A 26207-nucleotide genomic window follows, 5' to 3' on the forward strand; every position below is an offset into this window, starting at 1 on the left:
ACAGTATAGCCTATAAAGTTTAGTGAAGTGATGGGGAACAGGCTTGCCATCTGGTGCAACCGACACAGTTTTCATATGTCACGAGCGTCTTTGTATTGTTGCATTGAGTTCTTGGCTGACAGATGAGAAAGGAAGATAGCGTCATCATGGCATTGTTTGAAATGTGTCAGTTTATCCACTCTGGTCCGTACAGGCAGGTGTAACTTGATGTCAGTTTGGATTTGAATTTCCTGCCTCACCGGTAACGTCAGAGAGAGTTTTACCGGTCACTTCATTCTCCCTGTAGTGAAACATGTGCACGCTTCGGGAGTGTGTGTCCTTGTGGGACATACATTTACATATTGAGCCATTTTCTCCATGAAGGATTTTAAGTTAAAACGTCCCATTCCACCCCCACTCCCTAAAGTTAGTGGAGAACATTTTTCTTTTTTTGCATTTGCATTTTGGACAGGTAATGTTCTGCTACATATCAGTTCCTTTTGTCTGTTTGTCCCTAGACAGATGTTGGCTCTTATTGTTCTTCTCCCTGACATTTAAAATGCACCTGATCACCTCTCTGTTCAAATAAATGAGTGAAATGAGTGAACGAGAGAAAGAAGCCACAGGGGAAATGTCTGTAAAAAAGGTTTTTAAGACAATACTACAGACTAATACAAATACTAAAATATGTTCATATATATATATATAACCAAATCTTGGCTATATAAAATAATATATTTTCATTGACACATAACAACACACTGTTTCCAGATATGCAAACAGACAGACAACAGTATACGTTCATGTTCTACAGACCTCAGCCACACCACGTTAAACAGAAGTGCAGGTAAGACTGAGCTGCAGGCTGAGGGATAAACCTGGTCCTTCTGGGTGGCATTGCTACGTGTCATTGCAGAAAAACAATGTTTGAAGTATAAGGGTTGTTGAGTTTCAGTTGTTTAAGCCCATATTCAAATGATACAACTGCCGTATCTCCTCACATCAAAGCTGGGCGTATTACCAGTAATGTTTGTTTTTGTCCTAAATGGGCAGTTTAAATAAATGACTCAATAACTGGAACATTAATCTCAGTCAATGACAGAACCCTGATTGTTTGACAAGGACCTTGAGGCAAAAAGTCACATTTATTGTCGCTTTACGTTCAAAGATGGATATTTATACAATCCATCCATCCTGAAACCAAGATCAGGGGCACTGCGTGGCTACGCACATCTGCAGTCATCATGGTTTATACTTTTCTTTCTCCAGGGGAAAACTTAAGCTCATATTTGCTCAGTTTCCTCCCCGAACAGGAAAGTCCAGTGCTGCCCTCTCCCTCTGTCCTCTCATAGGTCACATGTTGAACCTCAGTGCTTAGGCTACCAAAATGTACTTACCTGAAATTGTATAACTTAAACCAGCCTGCTACTAAGGTAAGCTTTCAATGTTAATACAACTGGATGATCTTGTTGGCATAGCGACAACCAAGCTCCCTCTTTCTAAGTTTTTGAATCTGCCAGTCAGTTTAAATGCAAATGATTGAAGACTACAATGAAACAAACGAAACTGACTCCTCTCAGGCCACGCCCTCGCAGAGTCACCTGGTAGATGTGAGGTAACTGAGACGATAGTCAAGTCGGACCAGCTGACAGCAGATCGGAGAGGGAGAAGCCTGCTCTACAGGTCTGTCAGGGCAGCTGACAGCAGAAAGCTGTCTGCAAACACACATCCGTTTTCTCTTTGTTTGTTTTCGGAGAAAAGAGCCAAGCCATTGTAAAGAGTGTGTACGAGCATGTGGTTTTGTGTGTGTGTGTGTATGAAGGACGGTCTAAACTGCCATATTCAAATCCTCTGGTTATATTTGTGCTTTTATTAGTGTGGAAATTCGTGATTTTTGGTTGTTTACCATCGCTGTGTGTTGACTTCCAGTGGTGCCGCAGTCTGTGACCAGTGATTGATTCATAAATATTACAGTTTGCTTAAAAACTTCAAAGGCAATACATAAAAAGTGTAAAAAAAGGGCCATTAATAAGCAAATGTGACATTTGCGATGGAGTGTTCATGCTGAAGGCTGCAAACAAACACCACCAACTTGTATGATTATAATAATGCTATAATACTTCCTCTTAAGTGGTGATATTCCTCTTTAACTCGTGTGTCTATTTGTGAATCACCCCAACGCACACAAAAACCCTTAGACACCTACTAATGTAATGACAGGGAGGATTCCTTCATGTCTGATAATAGATAGGCATGCACTGATACTGTATGTGTCATGGATAAGTGCAGTATGTCTGCTCTGTAATCAGCTGTGGCCGAGATGTGAATTTTGAAGATGCTCTGTCACTTGTGTTCAGAAATACCCCCGCAGTTTCCACCTACCGATGGCACGCGATCCACACGCAAAATGACATCACATGTAGCAGACAATGGAGGGGATGAGTGAGTGAGGATTAGAGTGCAATCGCGATGAAGATTAAGACACGATAATTGTACTGTGACCTGTGTTCTTTCGAAAATCTGAATTTGTTGTTTATTTCTACGTGTAAAATGTGAATCACTGTGCTTAATGGGTAAACTCAACATGAAAATGATCCACAATGAGTAGTAAGTCATTAGTTTTTTACTTTTACTGTTATTTTAGTGGGAAAATCTGCCCAAATTAAGACATCGGTTGAGGAAATACTCCTTATACCCATGGAACAACTATTGGAGATACAAGGTGAGGTAGAAAAATGATTCAGCATGAAGAAATATGGTTTGTGCATTGTCATGGGTTTGGTATTTGTGACATCGGCATGTGTTATGTTAAGACTTTGTGGTGCCAGGGGTAACTGATAAGATGGACGAGATATATGCTGCCAGTTTCAATGATAAATAGTTTGGATTGAGGGTCACGCATTGTTTTGACTCCAACCTGGTGGCGTGATTATGATTTTATGTAATGTGGCACATACTGTAAAGATGAGCCAGTGCAGGTTGAGGTGCTATAGAAATACTGTACGGTTGTGATAATATATCATAATTATACTTTATATATCTAGAAAGTGACGCTAGAGTGTCTTTACGGTCATTCCCCAGGTGTGATAACGGTGCAGAGACGCAAAGAGCGCAGATGCAGAAGCGTCAGAAATATGGACCAATCAGAGCAGACTGGATGGCCGCTTAAAGACACAGACGCTAAAAACAGAGTGTTTCAGCCAAAGGGGCATTACAAATATATTTAAACAGACAGAATGAGAAAAATAATTTGTTTTTTTTAACATTAAAGCATAAAAACATGTTCTACTGGGACGCAAAATACAAGTATGAACCTAAAATGAGAACAATGGGGGACCTTTAAGTTTTTGGTACATCTGTGTCCATCTATAACTTACATGCTGTACCAAGATCTTCTCTGGTGTCTTATATTTGTTTTGTTATCAATGTATATGTTCAATTAATGACAACTGAGGCTAATCAAGTTAGTGAAGTTTGACATGAAGTACAACTTTTGGAAATCCCAAGGTTTGACTTTTAAATCACTTTATATAATGTGATTAGAATTGTTAATTACTTGGTGTAAACAGTGAAGGCTATATAGACTGCCTCATTATCCTGACTCTTGGGAAACCCTGAAGCGAGTTTCTGTTACATCATGACTACATGACACATCGGCACAGTCCCAAAAGTCTCGTGTATCTCAAAGCATTTCATCTGAACCGCTTTGCTATCAAATCTGAGGGCTTTGTCCCTAGTTAAACTAACCAGGCCGTGGGCTCAGCGCATGAGTCTTGCTGCGTATTTGACCGTCTTATTTTCTGGGTCAATCTAAAAGCTTAAGCTGCTTCGTGTTTTCCTGAGGTAAACAGCTGCTGTTAACAGGCCACTCACAATCGTGTTGACATGTAATGAATTAACACTGTGTGTTTAATGTTACATCACGTACACCATGTTCTAAAGAGCTGTGACTGTAGACCCTCTGTCTTGTGTGGCGAGTCATAAATTAGTGAACGTTTACTCAAGTACATTTACTTAAATACAGGTTTGAGGTACATGTACATTACATAAGTGTTTCCATTTCATGCCACTTTAAACTTCTACTGCACTAAATTTCAGAAGGAATACTTTTTACTCTGCTACATTTGGCAGCTTTTACATCCAAATGATAATTCTATGGAAGCCCTGAATGGTCAGGTGAAAAAGAAATTGGGCATTGTTGGTCTTATCTCCTATGTAGGAGATACGTACGAGCTAGTAGAGAAAAAAAAAATCACCTTGGCTTTCAGGGCTACCGAATATTTCAAACTAAACAAATCTTAAGTCATTTCAGTCTGGAACTGAGTCCTTAAAGTTTTATTTTCTTATAAATAGTTTAAGAAATCTGCCAGACTATTTTAACCTGTTTTCATAGCAAATCAAATAATTTCAGCTATTTATTTTCCCCGTTTAAAGGCATAGACACTAATTTCCTAAATCATTTTAATCAAGTTGATTTACATTAAAACAGGTTGAAATACTCTAAATTCACTGTAAAATAAGGTTCTTGGGACTCAATTACGGACTATACTACAGACTATAAACTGCCCAACACTTTAAAAAGTAGTTAAAATCATCTCCATCGCAAACGACTATGACAAAAATACTGTTCATACATTAACGCATCAGTGTAACTATATATAACACATTCTGCATTATGATCATTTGTGAGTCTTTCATTACTTGAATAACATATGCAGGACTTTTACTTGTATTTTACATTGTGATATTTCTACTTTTAACAGAAATGTGGGGATATTTGCTTGTTAGCTTATTTGCTTCCATGTTCTTTACTGTAAATGTGCAGCCTAGGTGTAAAACAAGCTGCCGGTTATCTCATCTAAGCATAAAGACTAGAAAGAGGCATTTTTAAGTTGTTGAAGGGACCAAAAACCTTTGCAAATCCAATCTTTATACATACTTTCCCCTCTCAGTGCGACCATTGCAATACAACATTTTAAAAAACCTATAACTACAGTAATAATCCAGCCAAAACTCTCTCCTAATAATATTTTACATTATTATTCAAGAAAACTACGTGGATGAATACATGACTATCCAGAAAAAACGCTCTACATAGCGCGTGTGACCAAATTAAGAATTAAACAGGAGTTCCAATTTAACGTTGTACCTTGGGACAGAGCTAGCCTAGCTGTGTTAATGCTAAGCTAAGCTAACTAGCTTTAGCATGTTTACCGTACAGATGTGAGAGTGGTATCCATCTTCTCGTCCAAGTCTCAGTAAGAAATTTATTAAGTGTGTTAGTTAATTGGTCATTAAGAGTTCTGGTGATGTTCAAAAATACAGATGATTCATATGAATGTGAACATACTGCATTAAGTCACCCTCACATACTGACACAATACAACACAAGCAGGCTGACTAAACCGATTTAGTGTACTCTGAGTAACCGGACAGCAACCAGTCACACTCACACTGAACAAGTCCAGACACACCTTATCAGTCTCACTGAAAGTCGACTGAAACACACAATATTATTGTCATGAACCACATCATGGTGGAAAACAGTCATCAATGCCTGTCTGTCCCAAGTTCTGGAGATGGTATGAGTATGTATATTACTGTACTGCAGTATTCCTATTATTTAACTGTGTATGTGTGTATTGTTGTACCTGCATGCGCGCTTGTATGCACGCGCATGTAGGAGAGGGTAAGTGGTACAGTAGGGGTAGTATCGGCTTGCATCATGTCTTCACTTGCTTCACTGTCACCATGTGTGTTGTGTGGATGTCACAACAGCCCCTGCCACCCTCCTCTCCTCACCCCTCCTCTAACGCCACTGTGAGAACACCTCACCCCCTTGATTCCCAGACGTGGACACACCCAATGTAGAGATTCACAACCAATCAAATCACACATTTCCCAAATGCTAATTACGCTTCTAAGCATGGTTAACTGTCACTTTTCAAGACATGGTTATATCTTGTTTATCAGTCCATCTCTTCTCAACTTCGGCTTAGATGCAGCTTGATAGACTGCGTAAAAGCAATGTCAATCAATTTATTATGAGAATTTACCTATGATTTGACACCCTCTTGGGAAAAAAGAGAAGCAAATACTCACACTCACACCTTCAGTGTAACCTAAATACATCTCAAAATATGTTATAATGCTGGATTAGCAATAAAGCACAAATTACAACACCAAAATGTTCAGACATATTCAAAGAACAGCAAGAGCCTCCTCTGTTTAGGACAAAATTATGAACCGGCTCCGTGTGCGTGTTGCAACCAGATCATTTACTCCCCCCGGCACGCTCTACATAGACGCCCCTTCACCTAATTAAACTAAATAAGAGTATTTCTACTAAGTGAGATCACGTCTGAGACAGAGAATCTCCCGTTGTGTTCTGCATGTGTGACAGAGAAACTCCGGACTATCTCTGGACATAGATTCTCCTGACATTGCCTGAAATTCATATGTGAAAATGACGTGTGTCTGTGTGTGTGTGTGTGTGTGTTTGAGTTTTTTGCCAGGAGGTTATGTGTCTGCCTGGGGGCGGTTTTGTCAGAAAACTTTACAGGTGTGTAGTTTATATCAAAATTAATGTTTGAGTTCGAAAATGTGCATGGTCCCAGCATGGGACCAAGGGGCATGCCCCTCCTCCCCCAAATACTTTACGCCCATGGCTCGATAACCACACAAGTTCCAGTCACAAAACTTCACAGGTGTGTGTTTGAGGTCTAGGATGGGTGTGGCCTGAGCCAGAAGTGGGGGGTAGAAAGTAAGGAAGGGGCCATCAGGACCACACGAAATTTTACATTTGGACCTCTGTCACAAAAGCAAAAACAGCACTCCTTTAATCCACAACCAATGTGTATCTCAGTCTTGATAATGATGCCGTGTGTCACTCCCCACAACAGATACCAGCAGCTGACTCTTTTAATTCAAATGAGAATAAAGGTGTTAAGATCTGAAACCGATGACTACTGCTCTCTGTTCAAGATAATGCAGTCGTTTACTGGTGGTTTTCAGGAGAATGGCTCGGCCGATGTGTCCCGCAGAGAAGACAGTGCTTTGATAAGATTGTGACACTTTTAGTGAATCAACCGCCACTCAGACTTTCTTCAGATTGCGTCTGTTTTTCATCATAGTAGAAAGCTTACAATACACAGGACGTGGGGATTTCACAATAAACATCAAGTCATACTGAATGTACAAGTATTGAGCAAAAGTGAAGACATTTATTATGTAATGCAATACAATAGAATCTAATGGAAGTCGTACCTTAAATCTCCTTTAGTCATAATACAACCATAAATGAAGAGAAATTAAAAATTATTTTTTTTTAATCCCCACAGCCATGTTACCAAACAAGAGACAAAGTTATGCCTGTGACCAGCTCAAACTTTTTGTATATCTGTTATATAAAGACAATAATATGTGTCTTGAATTTCATTTGCCAAATTAAAATCTCTGTTGCAGCAACTGTACGAGTTACCAGTCATTGTATAACACACGTGCATGAGTTAAAGCAGTGGTGCTTAAGCTTTGCACATTCATTTCAAAGTACTGTAATTAGCCCCAAGGCTGTATTCACTCATTTCAACCTACACTAATGTTAGTACTTGTATAAACTGTTGCTGTATAGTATTGTGTCTGTGTATTGCATTTGTCTGTTGCTGTGATGTTTCCTTTTGCCTAAACTGGGGCTCCAATCAACTAACAAGTGTCACAATATGATTGTGAATTTGGTGAAAGCACATGAAACAGAAAACATTTCACGCCAGTGTTTACACCACACAACACCACATTTCACATCTAGGCCGTGAAAGCCGGTAATGTCCTGGATGTCTCTGGGTTGTCGGTGACATAATAAGCCCAGAGATAGCCTGTTTGAAGTGCTAATCACCTCGTCGTCTCCAGACTGTGAAATGCACTCTTGAGTCGTTTCATCTCAAAAGACGCCGTGTACTTCAGCCGTGCACCACTTTGATCATGTGTGTTCATTGATGGTCACTCTGAGGTCATTATGTTCCTTGATTACTGCAGATAAACATAAAGGCAAACACTGACAACATAAAGTACAGAGAAGTGCATCTGATAATGCCGCGGACGACCCAGGTGTATTTTAAACCCTTGAAAACGACATTAAAGATGACACATGACCTGCAAAGTGAGCAAAGGCTTGTGATTATCCACTGTTGACTTTGGTCGTAAGTGTTGGACGAAGTATTCAGATCCTCAAGTAAAAGTACTAATGCCACACTGTGAAAATACTCCACTAAAAGTAAAAGTCCTGCATTTAAAACCTTAAAAAGTACCTAAGTATTGTCAGCCAAATGTACTCAAAGTGAATCATTAGCAGTAAATCGTCACCTGTCAGTGTTTTATCATCATATATGATGTTTCTGGATTAATATTACTGCTGCACTAATGTGTGTGTTGCATTTTACTGCTGACACAAACTCAAGGTTACACTAATTTTAACTTCATTAGCTGTTGGGTAGTTTAATCTACAGCAATTCATCTTTTTTTTCTGAAAGATCACACCATATGTTCTTTTTTATGGTGTCAGAAAAACAACCTTTCAGCTTTGTGGTAATGCATTTTCCAGCTGATCCAAGATCAGTTTTAAAGAGTTTATTTATCTCAAGAAGTCAAAATGAACAAATCTGGAGATATATGGTTTTCAGTGGACAGGAAGGGAATGGAAAAAATAAAAAACTAGAAAAGCACTTAAGCTGTCAGGCAAATTTAGTTTTGATATTTGCCTCTGAGAGACGATAGTAGTACCTCAAATTTAGTACTAGTATTTATATTCCACTACAGGTTTGCGAGGTGGCTGTTTGCATATTAACCCCCCCTGTCTTTCAGCTGTACAGATGAGTGCAGCAGATTTATGAAGGTGCACTAAAGTTGTTGATTGTGGTACAGAAATGATCGTTGTTGCCTCCAGGCACAGTCACAGTCAGGAACTGGGACAATTCTCACTGGCTTCGCTTGACACCGAAACTGACAGTTTATGTTTTGACAGAAATAATGGGAGTCTCTTTTTTTCCTTTTATTTTTCAAGCACGAGACTTGCACAATGCATGTGACTGACAGTTGGCCTTTGTTTTTTGTTTTATGAAAGTGAACCATATGAGTGAAAAACATGAAAAATATAATATGCAATTAACATTTTAGCCGCAATATTTTCAGCTCTGTTGGGAAAATGATTAAGTTGCTAATCAGTTAATGGCAAAATAAACATAACGTTTGTTTTGTCATGTCTGCCTTTGATCTTAATTATGAATTAATGTGTGTCACATACACACACCTGTAACAGAATCTCAGAAACACACACTCTGCCAGTAAAGGGGGAAATACAACAATAGCATAAACAATCAAAACAGAGAGGTTTTTTTGGTGTGTGAAAGAGACTCTGCCAAGTCTTCTCCAAATGTTCAAACTGCCAATTTGGATGACCGAGAAGCAGCAGTCGTGAGCCAATGGGCTTTGTCGTCGGCCAGGCGGACCTGTCTGTGCACCTGCTGATTCCCAGGCCTCCTTGCCAATCTTCGACTACAGTGAAACCCAGCGAGAGTGAAACTGGCGCTGAGCCAGAGGAAGAGGTGGTTGACTACTCCTGACACAATCGTTAAAAACAGGGGATCCTGGGAGGAGAACCAGCCCTGTGTCGAGATGAGAAAAATAGATGACTAACCATGAGAAGAGAAAGAGAGGAGGAGGAACAGTTCACTGAACTCCTGGGAACCTAAAACCTGTCGAACGCGGCCTTCGCGATTGCTCAATGAGTGTACTATGACTGCACAACCTGTATGTGTAAGTCTCTGTGTCTGCATCATGTGTGAGTGCATAACCACATGCGTTGAAGATAGGACATTTTCCATAATGGCAAACCGTTTGGTTTATCTCTGAATGGAAAACCGATTGAGTGGAACCCTAACCCTTAACCCAACAGTCATAAATAAGACATGACATTTGAATGTGTTTCTCAAAGAACTCGCGTTGTCTGCTTTGACCCGGGGCTGCTGCCTTTTCAAGATGTTAGCCTGATAACCGCAGTGCTACTGACCTTCACCTGCCATCACACAAAAGCTGAACGTCCCTCATTTTCTGCAGAACACCTTTTCATCAACAGTGATCATGTTTCACAGTGTTCTCCCGACTCCTTCTGAGCCCTCTAATCAACTGAGGCAAGACGCCTTTCCATCAAGCCCCCACAACAGCGATTTCCTGGTTGATCCAATAAGGAAGTGCCAAAAACTGCAGTTTTCCGAGTGGCCACTAGGAGCAGGTTTCATAATAGATCAATTTCTCATTGACCCCCATGTTAAACAGGCCGTTTTCACAGCATAATTAAACCGATTTAAGGCCTGGTACAAAAAACCCTTCTAGTATGTATGTTTATGTCATATATCCATGACAACACTGAGGGGGGTGAATTGTTTTTGTACCAGGCTAGTTTTTTTTTTTTTTTTTCCGGAGGTTAAAGTTTAGTTTTTCCTCTTGAGTGACAGCTAGCCGCTGGCCCTCACTTCCCCTCAGAGGTATTCATCAGCCAGATGGACGTATCTCCCTCCCCCCCAACGTCACATACATGCCCTTTTTTGGTAGGAGGAGTCCAAGTCTGACAAGATGGCGACTCCTGTAGGCGAGGACGATTGGATCAAGTTGAGAGAACAGACCTATACAGTCTATGCTTTCCATGCCGATTACTCACAGGGTTATTCTGACAAATTCAGATTTAAAAAAATACTCACTGCAGCCGGGGAATGACTGTAGCCCCTTTCACACTGCCTGTTCGCTGCGGGTCTGTTATGCCTTTATCACACCACGTCATCTGTGTAAAAGGCACAGAGATGGAATGGAGGAACAAATCTGCTGCGCCTCTGAGCCGGCAACGGAGGCAGTCGCCCAACGACGTCTCTTTGAAAAGGACAGTTGGCAGGATGGAACGACGTGATTCAGAAGTCGACCCACAGGCAGGTCTAAAAGCGACAAAGTGGTGTTCATTGGTTATTAATAAAAGGCAATACTTTATTGTGGCCCTGTTGCAGAATCTCTGGGTAAAAACCTTTATATTGTATAGTTGTGAAATCACAAGTCAAGACGGCTCGTTTAAAAGCACAGTTTCTGAATACGGACTGTGTGCATTTCTCTGTGGATTGAGGGTTTTGATACTTTCACAGTATTTACATAGCACCTGGATCTGCTTTCTGATCAAAGAAAGGCATGGAAATACTACTTTTTATGATATGGGGCGAGAGAGCAGCTTTAAATCCTTATATACTTTTGATATCCCTCTTCGAATGGAAATGAATCAAACTTTCCAAACCAACATGGTGGCACCAACTGGTCCCTGAGGGTCAAATCAAAGTTCATCATTGGTCAAATTGCGTCATCGGCAGTGTTGGATGACAAAATACTGGCTCAACACCGTGACCTCTCCGTATGAGGTCAATGGGCCGAGACGAGGGATGTCGCACTTTAACCCATTGATAACAGCCGTTCAAACACAACCCTGACATATGGCTGCGTGATGGACGGCACACTGACTAATGGCAAACAGATTGCTCATATATCGCTATGCGTCAGTGTTTTTTAATCCTCTCACTCATCCGTGACTCAGCCAACCTGCTTCGAACAAATGCGCTGCAGAGCTGTCAGCCCCACAAGTGTTTTGTAACCCCTCTTTATCTCTCTCTCTCTCTCTCTCTCTCGCTGTCATGTTCCCTTCAGTTCGCTGCAGCAGTCCCTTATAATGCAGCCAAATGTCAATGATGTTGTCAAGTTTCATGGACACTGTGCACACTCCATTGTTGTGATAACTGCTATTGTTTCTCTCAATCAGTGAATTTGACTCAATCACTCCCCCGTGTCTCTGGCCCTTTCAGAGTCGGCCACAGCCATCAGTCACAGCATGGCACTGCCAAACCCCATCAGCAGTCATGTGGATTGCATTACAATCGGTCGAGCCGAAGCACAGCTGGAGGTCACTTAGCATATCCTTGCACCGAGAGATGGTTCAGGAAAAGTAGTGCTGATGAGGGTGATCCAGACTCCCTGCAGAGAACGGTGCTCTGAGCTTTTTTTTTTTTTATTATTTAAGAAAACCCCAACTCTTCCCTGAATGTAGAGCAGCTGCTACTATCAGACTCGTTGATAAGGGATCGGTCGTGAATTGCGTGGCCATGACATTGCACGCAAGCCATTCTAAAAATACACGTAACACAGAAGCTATAATTTGCACTTCATTTATTTGCATCACATCACTCCCACATGTAAAACAAGACACACAGGTTAGAGAAGGTTTGTGACGGTGTTACAAAATGTAGCAAAACATATGTGGAGTATATCAATGCAGTTAAAATCCATGTCTTATCTATATTTCATACACACACACACACACACAACAAATGACCTGTTTTAACAAACAGAATATATATATATTAATCTAACTTCCACAAGAAGTATAATATTATGGCTCTGGGCATTTATATACACTTGTATATCCATCAGATGTTGTTACACTGGAGGACAATATCTGACTTTCTTGATCCCAGACACAAAGAAAAGTGTATTACCTCACACTTACATTGAAGCAGGTACTGTGTAGCGTCCTCTAACTCACACACTGGGCTATTGAGGAGATAAGGAGTGTATTGAGCTTGTAAACAAAGAGGGGGCGAATTAAAAAAGGCCTGGCTGGTCGTGGTGGTGGGAGGATCAGCAGGGTGGAAGTCAAGACTCCTGCGGTGCCTGCTTTTACAGATGCAGATTGACGGGAGACAGGAACAAAAAGACAAAAGTTACTGCTCCCGTGCTACCTTTCACCTCAGACAAGGGGACTTTTTCAGACGAGTTCCTGTGACGCTCTGAGAATTAAGACGGAGGAAACACATTTGTATCTGATTTTGTCACAAATAAAATCATCCTGCTGTGTTCTGATACAATACCGATTTAAGATCAACGCCACGGATCAGTCACACACGCACGCACGCACGCACGCACACACACACACACACACACACGCACACACACACACACACACTCACACACACACACAGGTAAGAATGTGGCACCTCGCACTGCAACCTGAACTTGCAGCTGCTGCATATAAATAGGCTGGAGTAGCCAGACATACAGCGAGAACACAAGTGAGATGCAGCTAACGCCCATCTGCTCGTACATAACACTTTCTGTTTCTCTCCCGCTTGCATTAAAGGCTGCAGCTGGTGGCAAAGCACACCATGCAAATTCACCACATTTACATGTCTGTGCTCTCTCCCTCGCTCTGTCGCTGAAAGTGGATATGTTCCTTTAAAGTCTTAATTCACTGTGGCAATCAAACATTAGAATATAATGTAAACAACACTGCTGCCCGAGTCTGTCCGCTGGAGTGTGAAACCCAACCCTGGTTGATGACACTGACCCAGAATCCTCTCTGCTCTCTCCACAGATGTTAGTTCCCACTGCTCAGTGTGCTCGTGTATTGTTTTCCCTTGCACCATTTGGCATCCCAGGAGTAAAATAAACCGAAAGTTTAACAGGGAAAGGATGCTAAACTGCCACAGATCTGCGTCAATTGGCGTCAGTAAACGATTTAAATAAATTAAAGTTTTCGTCCACAACCCCCAGGGTTAGCAGTCTGTTCATGAGTTCAGATGAAGCAGAAGAACTTCTTCCAGCTGCACCGGGAGAAAGCTTTGGTGCGCCTCTCGGAAAACCTCCTCTTCTTGGTCTTGCGGGCTTTGTTCTTAATGGCGGCAAAGATGGCTGCATCAAACGCTTCCTTCAAGTTCTTTTGCGTGAGTGACGAACACTCGACGTAATCTGAAGCCCTGATCTTGTCCGCCATGCTTCGGGCCCGGGAGCTCGGAATAGGCTTGACGTTAGACTGGTCCAGGTTGATGAGGACGTTCACATCAAGCAAGAGGTCCGACTGAGTCCCGACGAGAATGATGGGCGAGGACGGGTTATACGCCCGGATCTCTGGAACCCACTTCTTGGTGATGTTGTGAAACGAGGAGGGGTTGACCATGCTGAAGCACAGGAGGAAGACGTCTGTGTGGGCGTAGGACAAAGCTCTGAATTCATCAAACTCCTCCTGGAATGGGACATGAAGACAGAGAGCAAAGGTTAGCATCAATGCAGACGTGACGGAGGAATTAATGAGAGAGCTTGACCCCATAAAGGTTCAGGAAAAGACAAGTCTATTACCATTCAGTGTGAAATTGTGTCACTTTGAAGCAAGGAAGTTTGTACCTTCATAGTTAACCTCTAATAACAACAAAAATCTTTAGAACAGCATTCTCCTTAGATGGAAACATGTTTCTCCACCGACTCACAACAGTTGGATATGTGACATTTTACAATGTCTCGAGTTAGAGAAGTTAAGGTTTTCACACAAAACTTGGGACCCACTGCTGGCTCTTATTAGTAACCGTCTTACTGTTGTTCCTGATGCTGCTGAGGATGCTTCCTAATACTTTGAAGGAGACCCTCCCTCTCTCTTTTTTTACTTTGTTCTTTTTTCTCTTAAATTACTTTATTTATTTTTACTATTATTTACAGTTCTTTACTCTATCTTGTCTCATTGTACCTTAATTATCTACTTATGTTGTATGTTATGTAATTACCTAGTTGTTTACAGTGACTACGCCTGATGTGGGTTGTTGGGGGGGGGGGGTAGTGGGGTTCATGTTGGGTTTTTTTATTTTTATTTTTCACTTTAAAGCAGACGCTCTGACACAGTATGCAACTGTTGTACTTTTCTTTGCCTGTTTGCAAAAAATGTAATAAAGAAACTTGTGAAAAAAATAATTAAACAAATAAAATAATGAATAATAAAAATAATCTATAGAACATGATCTGGGTCAAAGCTTGATTCTGATTGGCTGAGAATCCATAGTGTGGGGGTATTGTCCAACTAAGTGTCCATTATCAAGAATTAATGGACAACGTTCGGCCTCCCTGTCGTCCACTTCTTCCTGATAATTTACACACATTAAAAGGGCTTAAATGCCTTATACTAACTACTGGGGAAGGGTCTATTTATGATTTGTGTGTCTCTTCACTTGACACAAAGAACTCCATATCAGAAAACAGATGGATTTGCTACAATAAGGACAAAAAACACCCTGCTGAAAAAGAACAGGGTGGGATTTGTGTACATGACTACCTGTTGAAAAAACAAACAAACTTATGGTCTCACCTGTCCAGCAGTGTCCAGAAGCTGCACTTTAACTGGGGATCCTTCTACTTGGACCTGACCTGTGGGAAACCAAGATTATGAATCAGTCAATGAGTCACTGTCAATTTAGTCCCTTTAATTCAGACATATTTCAAGGACAGCAAATATTTCAAACATCAAAATCGCACACATTTACCTCGCATGCACACATTATAAAGCAATTTTAACTTAAACCCATTAAATGACAGTCATTCATGGAAATTAACGCCATTCTTACTCTTGATAAAAGAAGTTGATTCATAGCCTAAATAAATAAATAATATGTGATCATCACTCACCGGAGAAAACGTCAAAGCCCGTCTGTTGGTATTCTGCCGGATATCCATTGGAGGTGTAGCTCACAACCATGCTGGTCTTCCCGACGGCTCCGTCTCCGACCAGCATACAGCTGATGACCCCGGGCTCCAGCTCATCCTCCCGGGTCAGCCCGCAAGCGGAAGGGACTCGGGACTCGTGGTAGAAGTAATCCATGTTCGGTGGCATGACGAGCCGCGCATTAAAATCTGTGAATGCAGACTCCGCTCCTTTACTGAGCTCTCTGTGTGAGACGACTGATACTGAGAGTGCGCTCCGTGGACTGCCTCACACAGCGCCCAGGCTGCAGATCCTGTTCTGAGTGACGGGTGACATGTGCGGGGCGGGACGGGGAAGTTTGCGCTCAGACAGGTTGTGATTTGCATAGACACCCCCACCAAAGAAAGGAAGAAAGGTAGGAAGGAAGGAAAGAAAGGAATAAATAGATAGATGCACTGACTATTTGCACGGTGTTGATCTCTGCAGCATACATAGACATAGCTACATACACACATACATAACAGGACCTACTTTTAAATACATTTCTAATAAATAAACAAAGAGGCCTAAATGTCGTGTTTATGCGATTCTCACTTATGTGTATTTATGTTTTTTAATTGCAATGCCTCTTTTATTTTAAGTTAAATTTACTTATCAGTATGAATGTTGTCTTGTTATGTTTTTGTTATTTATTATTATTATTATAGACAGACAGACAATTAGATTGATAGATAGATAGATTGATAGATAGATAGATAGATTGATAGATAGATAGATAGATAGATAGATAGATAGATAGATTGATAGATAGATAGATAGATAGATAGATAGATAGATAGAAAGATAGATAGATAGATAGATAGATGGATAGATAGATAGACAGACAGACAGATAGATTGATAGATAGATAGATAGATAGATAGACAAATATATAGATAGATGGATAGATAGATAGATAGATAGATAGATAGATAGAAAGACAGAGAGATAGATAGATAGATAGATAGATAGATAGATAGAATAAGGAGGTATAAAAAATACAGTGAAAGATAAATAATAAACGCTAACGCTAAATAAATATAGGAAGTAAAACAATAAACAGTAAACAAGAAACTCTTGGTTAAATATAGAAGGTAAACAATAGACGGTAAACAATAAACTCTAGTTAAATATTTAAAGTAGAGATAAGAATACAAGTAAAATAAAATGAATGAAATCAGATAAGTTGAATGTAGGGAAAGATAAAGGATAAGTATATATGACTGTACCGTGTTTGGCAGAAATTAGCAGTAAGATTAAATTAGTGCACTTAAAGTGGTGGATTAAGTTATTGGACAAAAAAGAAGAAAAGTGTCCAGTTATGTATCAGAATCAGAATCAGAATCAGAATCAGGTTTATTGCCAGGCAATTTTCATTACAAGGAATTTGACTTGATTTGACAGTGCCTACATAAATATAACCATGAACACAAGCAAACTAAACATATGGCACTGAATTATATACATGAAATATAAGTGAGTGTGTTTGTATGACCAGTGCAGGTGGTAGTGTGCAAGTTAAAGTGTCCAGTGAAAAAGGGGGGGTTAATATAACACCTGTGATTTGGGTACGTTAATATAACGTATGAGTATGAGATCATTATGAGATTATTGCATGATTATGCATAGGAAAATAATGAAGGAAATAAAAAACATAACCTACATAAAGCCTACCTACAAAAAGTATCACAATGAGTGTATTTATAATAGTTATCTATACTATTCAATTCTTCACTTCTCATAACCAACCATAATAAACCACGGGCTCTAACTTTGGGCAAACTGCGCCCCCCAGCGTCAGAGATACGCTGCTACACCAGATGTCGTCACATGACTCCAGTGTGTCACCTGATTACCCGTGTCCACCCTGTGTTGTGAAGTCGGGACCTAAGCTAGTTGCAGCACAAATGATTGAAATGTAATATATTCATAGGTTTATCGCAGTGTATCATATATTCTATATATTTCTTCTGAATTTAGAGGCTTGGGGAGAGAGGAACTTTAGCGCTCGCTTGCCTTTAGCGGGTGGAAGTTGTGTTAGCTAGCTAGCTTGTTTAGCCATGTCGTCCTAGGATTGTCTCTTCTCCCATCGTTATATCTGTAGGGAATTCATTTACAGGTAGTGACATAAGGTGTATTTAACCATGGCTTCAATTCTGGACGAGTACGAGGACTCGCAAAACACCAGGCAAAGTGCGCAGCAGCACAGCCGCTTGTCAACTGCCAACATCGGGATAACACACTCAGGTAGGTCGCCCTGCTCCCCGGTGATGCCCCGTCTGTTCTGCTGCATGCAAGGATGCTATAACGTTATTGTTACGTTTTGTTGCTTTCACTGACATTGCGCTGTACCTTCCTAACGTTAGGTTTTGTGAATGTGAGACTTGAGGAAGAGAAACCGATATTCAACAAGCAGAGGATCGATTTCACGCCCCCAGAGAGGATCAACCATCTTTCAGTCTGCAACAATCAGCTGTGCATGAGTCTGGGGAAGGACACCCTGCTGAGGCAAGTGACACTTATCATCATCAGCTCCGTCTTAATGGTCACTAGTGTTTGCACGGTTTTGATTGGATTAGTTAGAGTTAATGGCTGTTGTTCACTGTAATTTGTACTCATCTGCAATTGTTATTTGTTGTTTAAACAACAACTGATACAAGGTGCTGATACTAATGTTTCATGTTCTGTTCTGTTCTGTACAGGATAGATTTGGCCAAGCCAGATCAGCCTAATCAGATTGAATTAGGAAGGAAAGATGAAAGTAAAGTGCACAGACTGTTCCTGGACCCCACAGGTGAGGAAAAAACACTATAATTAAATAAAATCAAATCAAACTTTATTTATAGAGCACATTTTAAACGACTATCGGCCGACCGAAGTGCTGTACAGTTCAGCAAGACAATACAAGAAATGTTGTGTTTCGCTATAATTGAGCCCAGAGGCAGTAAGTACAGTAAAAACAGGATAGAGCCCAAAATAGAGGGGCAGTGGTAGAGAAAAACTCCCCTAGGTAAGCTGCAAAACACCTTATTCAGATTCTGCTTTGCAATTTATTTTAATGAGACTCCATGCTCTGTCCTCTATCATGTTATTTATTATTTATTATTATTTGTGTCTCAGAGACAGCATCAACACCTTACGTCCTCAAATGAAATGCTACTACAGAATGTATAATATTACTGTGGCAGTAACATGATTATGTCTTTTTAACAGCAGCTCTATCCTCCTCCATAATTTCCCTCTGCAGGCTCCCATCTGCTGATCTGCCTAAGCACCAGTGAGTGTCTGTACCTCAACAGGAACACGCAGAAGGTGCGCAGTCTGTCCCGCTGGAGAGGCCACCTCATCGAGAGCGTGGGCTGGAACAAGCTTCTGGGCAATGAGACCAACACAGGTCCCATCTTGGTTGGCACCAGTCAAGGCATCATTTTTGAGGCAGAGATCTCTGCAACTGAGGGCAGCCTGTTCAACACCAATCCAGATCAATACTTCAGACAGGTCAGAGCACGTGTGGTCATCCCTTATTTGTGGTCTTTACATATGTTATTTATATAATTTGTATAATGTGTAATGTATATGTACACACCATTCCAATAAAAGACGATAAATGATCATATGTACAGTAACTATCGCCCAGCCCTAATTTCAGGCATAGAGCATTTTTAAATTCATACAATGTTTAATTCAAGACACAATTCCTCCTGGACAACTCTAATGATATACAAATTGTTTCTTGCTTCAACCCAATATGACCTAGGCATTTTTGTTTCTTCCTCTTGGTGTGGAACTATAACACTGTATTGTCCTCTTGAGACAGGTCCATTCCCTGGAGGAGGATGGGAAGCCTGCACCAGTCTGCTGCCTGGAGGTCGAGCGGGGCCTGGAGAACAAGTACTTCATCATAGCCACCACCCGCAAACGCCTGTTCCAGTTTGTGGGTAAGGTGGCAGAGGGGTCGGAGCAGCAGGGCTTCAGCTCCATCTTCAGCCAGAACCAGGACCTGCTACCTAGTTTCCAGGAGTTCCCAGCCAACATGGGCTACAGCGAGATCACCTTCTACACCTCGAAGCTCCGGACCTCACCTAAAGCGTTCGCCTGGATGATGGGTAATGGAGTTCTCTATGGTCAGCTGGACTATGTCCGGCCGGATTCCCTGCTGAGCGACGTGCAGGTAAATGTCTTTGTTTGTTAGAATGTTTGTTTGTAATGCATCTCTGAATAATGTTTACTTCTACCCTCTCCACATTCACCTTTGTTCTCTTCATCGTTATGTTTCACATACTTCATATTTTCTCTTTCTGAATCAAACAGGTATGGGAGTACACCCCGGACATTGACCTTAGTCTCAACAAGCCCATCTCCATTGTGCTGACACAGTTCCACTTCCTGCTGCTGCTCCATGACCGAGTTAAGGCCATCTGCACACTGAATGGACAGGTGGTATACGAGGATGTGTTCCCAGATAAATTTGGCACTCTTAAGAAGATGATCAAGGACCCAGTTGGTGGGTTGGTGTGGATCTACACTGAGAGGGCGGTTTTCCGGTACCACATTCAGCGCGAAGCTAGAGACGTGTGGCAGATGTACATGAGCATGACTAAGTTTGACCTGGCCAAAGAGTACTGTCGCGACCGCCCTGAGTGCATGGACATGGTTCTGGCCAAGGAGGCTGAGCACTGCTTCCAGAACAAGCGATACCTTGAGAGCGCCAAGTGCTATGCGCTGACACAGAACTACTTTGAAGAGATAGCACTCAAGTTCATCGAAGCCAAACAAGAGGAAGCTCTAAAGGAGTTCTTACTGAAGAAACTGAGTAATTTGAAACAGAGTGAGAGAACGCAGATCACCTTGCTCGTCACTTGGCTGTCTGAGCTCTATCTGAACCGACTCGGCCAGCTGGAGAGTGACGGTAACAGCGCCATCTTCCAGGAGACCCGTGATGAGTTTCGTCAATTCCTCAACAGCTCCAAGAATAAGGAGTGCCTGTATAACAACCGCAGCACCATCTATGACCTGCTGGCGAGCCATGGCAACGTAGATGACATGGTGTACTTCTCAGTCGTCATGCAGGACTATGAGAGGGTGATATCCCACTATTGCCAACATGACGACTACAGCGCCGCTCTGGATGTGCTCTCCAAGCACTGTGATCAAAAGCTTTTTTACAAGTTCTCCCCCGTCCTCATGCAGCACATTCCCAAAAAAGTGGTAGATGCCTGGATTCAGATGGGCAAGCGGCTGGACCCCAAGAAGCTCATCCCAGCTCTGATGAACTACAGCCAGATGGGCAGCACCCAGCAGATCAGTGAAACCATCCGCTACATGGAGTTCTGTGTGTACGAGCTGACTGTGACAGAGGAGGCCATCCACAACTACCTGCTGTCGCTCTACGCCAAGTACAAGCCGGACTCTCTGCTGTGGTATCTGGAGCAGGCAGGTACGCACGCCTCAGAGATCCACTACGACTTGAAGTACGCCCTCAGGCTGTGTGCAGAAAATGGCTACCTCCGGGCCTGTGTCCTGGTTTATAAGATTATGGAACTGTATGAGGAGGCGGTGGATCTTGCTTTACAAGTAAGTTTAGCATGTAAATAAATACTATTCAGCCATAAAACATATTCAGATCATGCAACAATGGAACCATGTATTTTTGTAACTGTGTATAATTATTTCTCCAGATAACCGTCAAAAATTCCTTTCATCACTTGCGATGTATTTATTGTCCGTAGGTAGATGTAGACTTGGCCAAGTCGTGTGCAGACCTGCCCGAAGATGACGAGGAGCTGAGGAAAAAGCTTTGGCTGAAGATCGCCCGGCATGTAGTGCAGGAGGAGAAGGATGTGAAGAAAGCCATGAACTGTCTGTCCAGCTGTAACCTGCTCAAAATTGAAGACATCCTGCCCTTCTTCCCAGACTTTGTCACCATTGACCATTTTAAGGTCTGTAACAAAGTATTTCCTGCCTTGTTTTTTAATATAAATAAGAAACGCAATCAAATAAATCATACATTTACACTAGCTTTTCTTAATCCATTTCATTGACTGTGGAGGTGAATCTGGGTGTCGCTTCCAATCACTTTATTGATGTTATGTATTCAATTCCATTTCAGTCATTAAGTAATGATGGATTTAAAGTATGATCCATGTATGGTTGACATACAAATATAGTTTATTGCCAAAACTAATGCACTTTACCCCCTCTTTGTTCTGGTTTCTCAGGAGGCCATCTGCAGCTCCCTGGAGGAGTACAACCAGCACATCGAGGAGCTGAAGCAGGAAATGGAGGAGGCCACGGAAAGCGCTAAACGCATCAGAGAAGACATCCAGGAAATGAGGAACAAATATGGCGTTGTTGACTCCCAAGAAAAGTGTGCTTCTTGTGACTTCCCATTGCTCAACAGGCAGTTCTATCTGTTCCTATGTGGACACATGTTCCACTATGACTGCCTGTTTCAGGTAACTTTCCGAAGCTGATCCCAAGCTGCTTTTTCAGTGTCAGTATGTGCCACTGCAGACATAATATGTTTTTTAAAAATGACTTATTCTAGTATTTATATCACAAATTAATATGTTCTTGTCTTGTGACTGTCTTATTATATTTGAAACTTAATTTAAACGATTCATTTGATAGATGCCTATACAGCTTTTCTGTAGTCATAATTGATTTAACTCATTTTTATTCATTTACCCTCTAGGAGGTGACCCCTCACCTGACCGTTTATAAGCAGAGTCGTCTGGAGGAGCTGCAGAAAAAGCTGGCCGCAACCACACAATCCTCCAAGTCACGCCAGCGTGCGGCGCCCAAGGACGAAGGGGACACCTCGAGTCTGGGAAAGGGCAATGCAGGCACAAGCCGTGAGCAGATAAAATCTGACATGGACGACATCATTGCGTCAGAATGCGTGTACTGCGGCGAACTGATGATCAAGTCCATCGACAAGCCCTTCATTGATCCACAGAAATTTGAGGAGGAGAAATCCAGCTGGCTATGAATGAGGCCTCCTCTCAATGTGGAAAGACATGACAGCCCTCCATCTCACATGTCAATGAAACGGCGCCATCCGCAGGACCGACCCATTCAGTGGATACAGACATTCACCTGATCGCCTGTTTGTAGTGCCTACTGCTGGAAACTGTATCAGCTTTAGCTGTTCGATACAGAATACACTTACTTTGTTGACTGTATTTGAAGCTTATTTAAAGACCTGTGTATGGCAGCGTGTAGTAAAAGGTGGACATTGTGGGCAGTGATACAAGATGATGTGATGCTGTAAAATATTGCCGAGGCTGTCCAGTGCATACAATGTGCCTGAACCTCTGATTATGATGGTCAGAAAAAAAGGAAATGAAAAGCTAGAATCAGATTTAACTGCACTATACATCTATTAACGACATTACGTTATGCACTTGATTTGTCTATTGGAAACATAACCTGCACTTAGACAATATCTGCGACTCCTTGGCTCAGTTCAGCCACTCCACTCTACAGCTCTGTGTGTATGTTACTGTTAATGTGGGGCAAATGATGATCAAACTGTTTTTCATACATTTGCTGTTTCTTGATTTAATTGTGGCGCATTAAAGCTTGGCAGCGCAGATGGAATGATTGTTCGGGTTGTTTAAATGTAATAAATATTTAACAAATTAGTTCAACTATCAGCTGTTCATAACTGTTCCAGAGGAGGGCATCGACAGCTCTCTGGAGGAGTGGAAAAAACAAACAAAACAAGACCATACTTACAGGAAAAGTATGTAAGATGTGAGTTCAGGCCACTGTGACAGCAACCATTGTTTGCCATCTGCATGATGAACATTTTGTGTGTATCACATAATCATTATTAACACTACAGGTGACAGTGAACGTAAACACATTTACACATAAAAATAAATGTGTCTAACTGAGTTCACTGTCAACACTTGACATCAGAGGATCATTTTATAATTAACAAATTTCACCCTGGGTATCCCAACTGCCTGAACTTTATTTGCATATTTTCACAAATGGAATACAAACATAGCAGAACAATTTTGCATTGTAATTGACAAAGAAAAGAATGTATACATAAGGCGGTCAATTTTCCTTTCAGTAAACATTACAAGTTTAAATTTTAATGACACAAGTAAGAGTCTTTAGATACACAATAAAATAAAAGGGCATAGAATAAAACAAATAAAGCGAAACTAAAAACATACAAATAAATTAAAAGTAGAAAAATGTATATGTATCTTGTAATGTATCAGCGGTATAAGTACATTTCTTATTATAAATAATTTGGATAGACTCAAAATAATTCTGAAATTCAATTTTGAAGGGAATAAAATTTGTCCGAGATTTGGAGAATTTAGTTTTATGGATATGAAGTTTTCAAGTTGACAATCCACTGTATTGTTTTGTTTTCATAGCAGAAAATTACATATTTTGCTCACAGTTTAATGAGATGATTGTTCTGAATGTTAAAAGGGCTCTCAACTTTTTTCCAGAAATCCAAAGTATACTGACACTCCCAGTATAAATGCATAATAGTTTCTTTAATCTTACAAAATTCACATTTGTTGTCCACATCTGAAAACCTTGAAACTAATTTATTAGTGGGGTAAACATTGTGCAATATTTTATAATGTAATTCTTTCAATTTATTGGGGATAACAAATGTATACGGTAGAAGTCATGTTTTTTCCCCAATGGATAATAGAAAAATAAGACTTTGCCCTGTGGAGTGATTTTCCTTTTCCCATAGAAGTAATTTCTTATATGTTTATTAGTACATGTGTGACTTTTAATATTTATTTAATTAACAAAAGGGGGTCCCAAAACCTGCAGTCCTTGTCTCTCAGAGTGACACTTCATCAGTTGAAGGACTCCACTAAGTATAGTATTTATTACTAAATTATATTCATAATGGGAAATAACAAATTCATTTTTTTTAAGTTTGCCTGAACAAACCTAAAAACGGAGTTCCCGTCTGATGACGTCAGACGTAGCTCGGTAATCTTCGCAGAGAGCAGACGCTACTAATCAACATCGGAAATTTATCGATGCTTTTGCATTAGTCGCGCAAACACGGCCCAAAACGACACATACAATAAACGTCAACCTCGCGAAATTAGAGACAAACACCGCTGGGATGTGTTGTTACAGTCAAGTCACCGGAGACGTCGATGAACGAGCGTCCCTCTCTCTGTGATTGATTAAACAGCCTGCTCCTTGCTGTACCCTCGCCATGGCGTCGTGTCTCTGCTCTCTCAGTAACAGAAAGTGGCCGCCTCTCTGCTGCTGCTGCCGACTCAAAGCTCACAGACTCGCTCGGCGCCTCCAACCGCCATTTTGGAGTCAGAGAACCGAGAGTTGGCAGCAGCGGAGAGAGAGACGGAAAAGGGGGGACACGGGGCCGAGGTGAGAGACTCCATGGTGGTTGTTATGGCGAAGGAGCAATGGGGGGAAGATGGCCGGGAGGGAGAAAGAATTAAAACATGGGGATCATTTCTGTTCACCAGGCAACCGAGTCCCCCGCTCGTGTCCGCAGTAAGGGTACGAGAGGCGCGGGCGGCGGGCCTTTGCTGTCGCCGCACCGCGACTACCCTTGTTTAAGAACCACCATTAAAACCAATATCATATCTTAATACATTGTTTAGGCGGGGAGGTGGTGTCCTTAAAGAGACAGGGCCGATTTGAATGCTTCATATTAGCGGCGTTAAGGGACGTGTGTCAGTCGTTCAGAAGCTAAATGAAACGCTACAGTAGACAAGAGGTAGCATAGTCGTGACAAAGGCTAGTAGAGGTTTAGGGAAACACACACCGACGCTATGTCATATATTTGATGTGGCTTACTTATACCAGTAAGCGGCCAGTGTGTGTATACAAGCACAGTGACCCTTTACCATCATATCTGAGGCAATGCTGCCCGAGCAGCTAACGGTCGTTAGCCTGCAAAGCTACAACCTAGTGCACCATCCAAGGTTAGCGAGCAGACCCTGGCTAACGCTAGCTAGCTAGCTAATGTAATATAGCATAATATAAAGATCGCAAACTAAGATGCACATTTTTGCTCTTAGATTTTCTTCATTTAAAAAAGAAGAAGTCCAAACTCTTGCTTGGCTTTTAGTTCTTAGTCATCCTCTCACAATGAACTTGCACTATAAAGTATAAAGTGAATATACAACGTTATAGCTAATGAGTAACTTGATAACAGAGATGATTTAAGTTTACCACACCATCGTCTATGTCCATGCAATGACGTGCACACTCAGATATTAAACGATAACTTACTCAACGTAGTAAGAAGTGGCTAAGTCACAACTCATGGTGTTATTTGTGAAATCAAACTATTTAAATGTATCCAGCCTGACTTTTTAATGAACTGCAGTGACTGATATAGTGTGCCTTTTATACAAAGAGTAAACGACTCTTCTTGAGAAAGTAAAAGATGGTCCAGACATTGCATTTTCTTTAATCAACTGTTTAACTCATAAACATGATATCAGATAATGAATTATTTAAAATTAGAGATGCAAGATCCATTTTTCTCCGATCCGATGCCGATTTCGATCCTACTGTTGAATGAATGAACCGTAGACCTTGCCATGAGAGTGAAGGCATCAGACTTTAAACATTAAGCCTTGTTAAAAAAGGTAACAAATCAACACAGATATAAATG

General features: G+C 41.2%; 3 protein-coding genes across 4 annotated transcripts in view; 2 read left to right on the plus strand and 1 right to left on the minus strand.

The window, feature by feature from the left end:
- Positions 1-12214: 12214 nt before the first annotated feature.
- rhov (ras homolog family member V) lies at positions 12215-15822 on the minus strand. Its single transcript, XM_083933542.1, has 3 exons — positions 15499-15822; positions 15182-15240; positions 12215-14074 (listed from the first exon to the last, which is right to left on the minus strand). The coding sequence occupies exons 1-3, from the start codon at positions 15701-15703 to the stop codon at positions 13628-13630; spliced, it is 711 nt and encodes a 236-aa protein (XP_083789668.1). The 5' UTR covers positions 15704-15822; the 3' UTR covers positions 12215-13627.
- A 1613-nt stretch (positions 15823-17435) lies between these two features.
- On the plus strand, positions 17436-23039 carry vps18 (VPS18 core subunit of CORVET and HOPS complexes). The gene is made up of 9 exons (XM_083933739.1): positions 17436-17800; positions 17920-18061; positions 18256-18347; positions 18801-19051; positions 19371-19724; positions 19865-21127; positions 21283-21492; positions 21772-22008; positions 22248-23039. The coding sequence occupies exons 1-9, from the start codon at positions 17698-17700 to the stop codon at positions 22542-22544; spliced, it is 2949 nt and encodes a 982-aa protein (XP_083789865.1). The 5' UTR covers positions 17436-17697; the 3' UTR covers positions 22545-23039.
- Positions 23040-24887: 1848 nt separating this feature from the next.
- ino80 (INO80 complex ATPase subunit) overlaps positions 24888-26207 on the plus strand; it is a 41584-nt gene continuing 40264 nt past the window's right edge. For both annotated transcript variants that reach the window (XM_083934370.1, XM_083934371.1), the window contains exon 1: positions 24888-24946. The gene's annotated coding sequence lies outside the window, so the exon portion shown is untranslated. The remainder of the gene's footprint in view (positions 24947-26207) is intronic.

Source organism: Echiichthys vipera (genome assembly GCF_963691815.1).
Source record: "Echiichthys vipera genome assembly, chromosome: 19".
Classification (NCBI taxonomy): Eukaryota; Metazoa; Chordata; class Actinopteri; order Perciformes; family Trachinidae; genus Echiichthys; species Echiichthys vipera.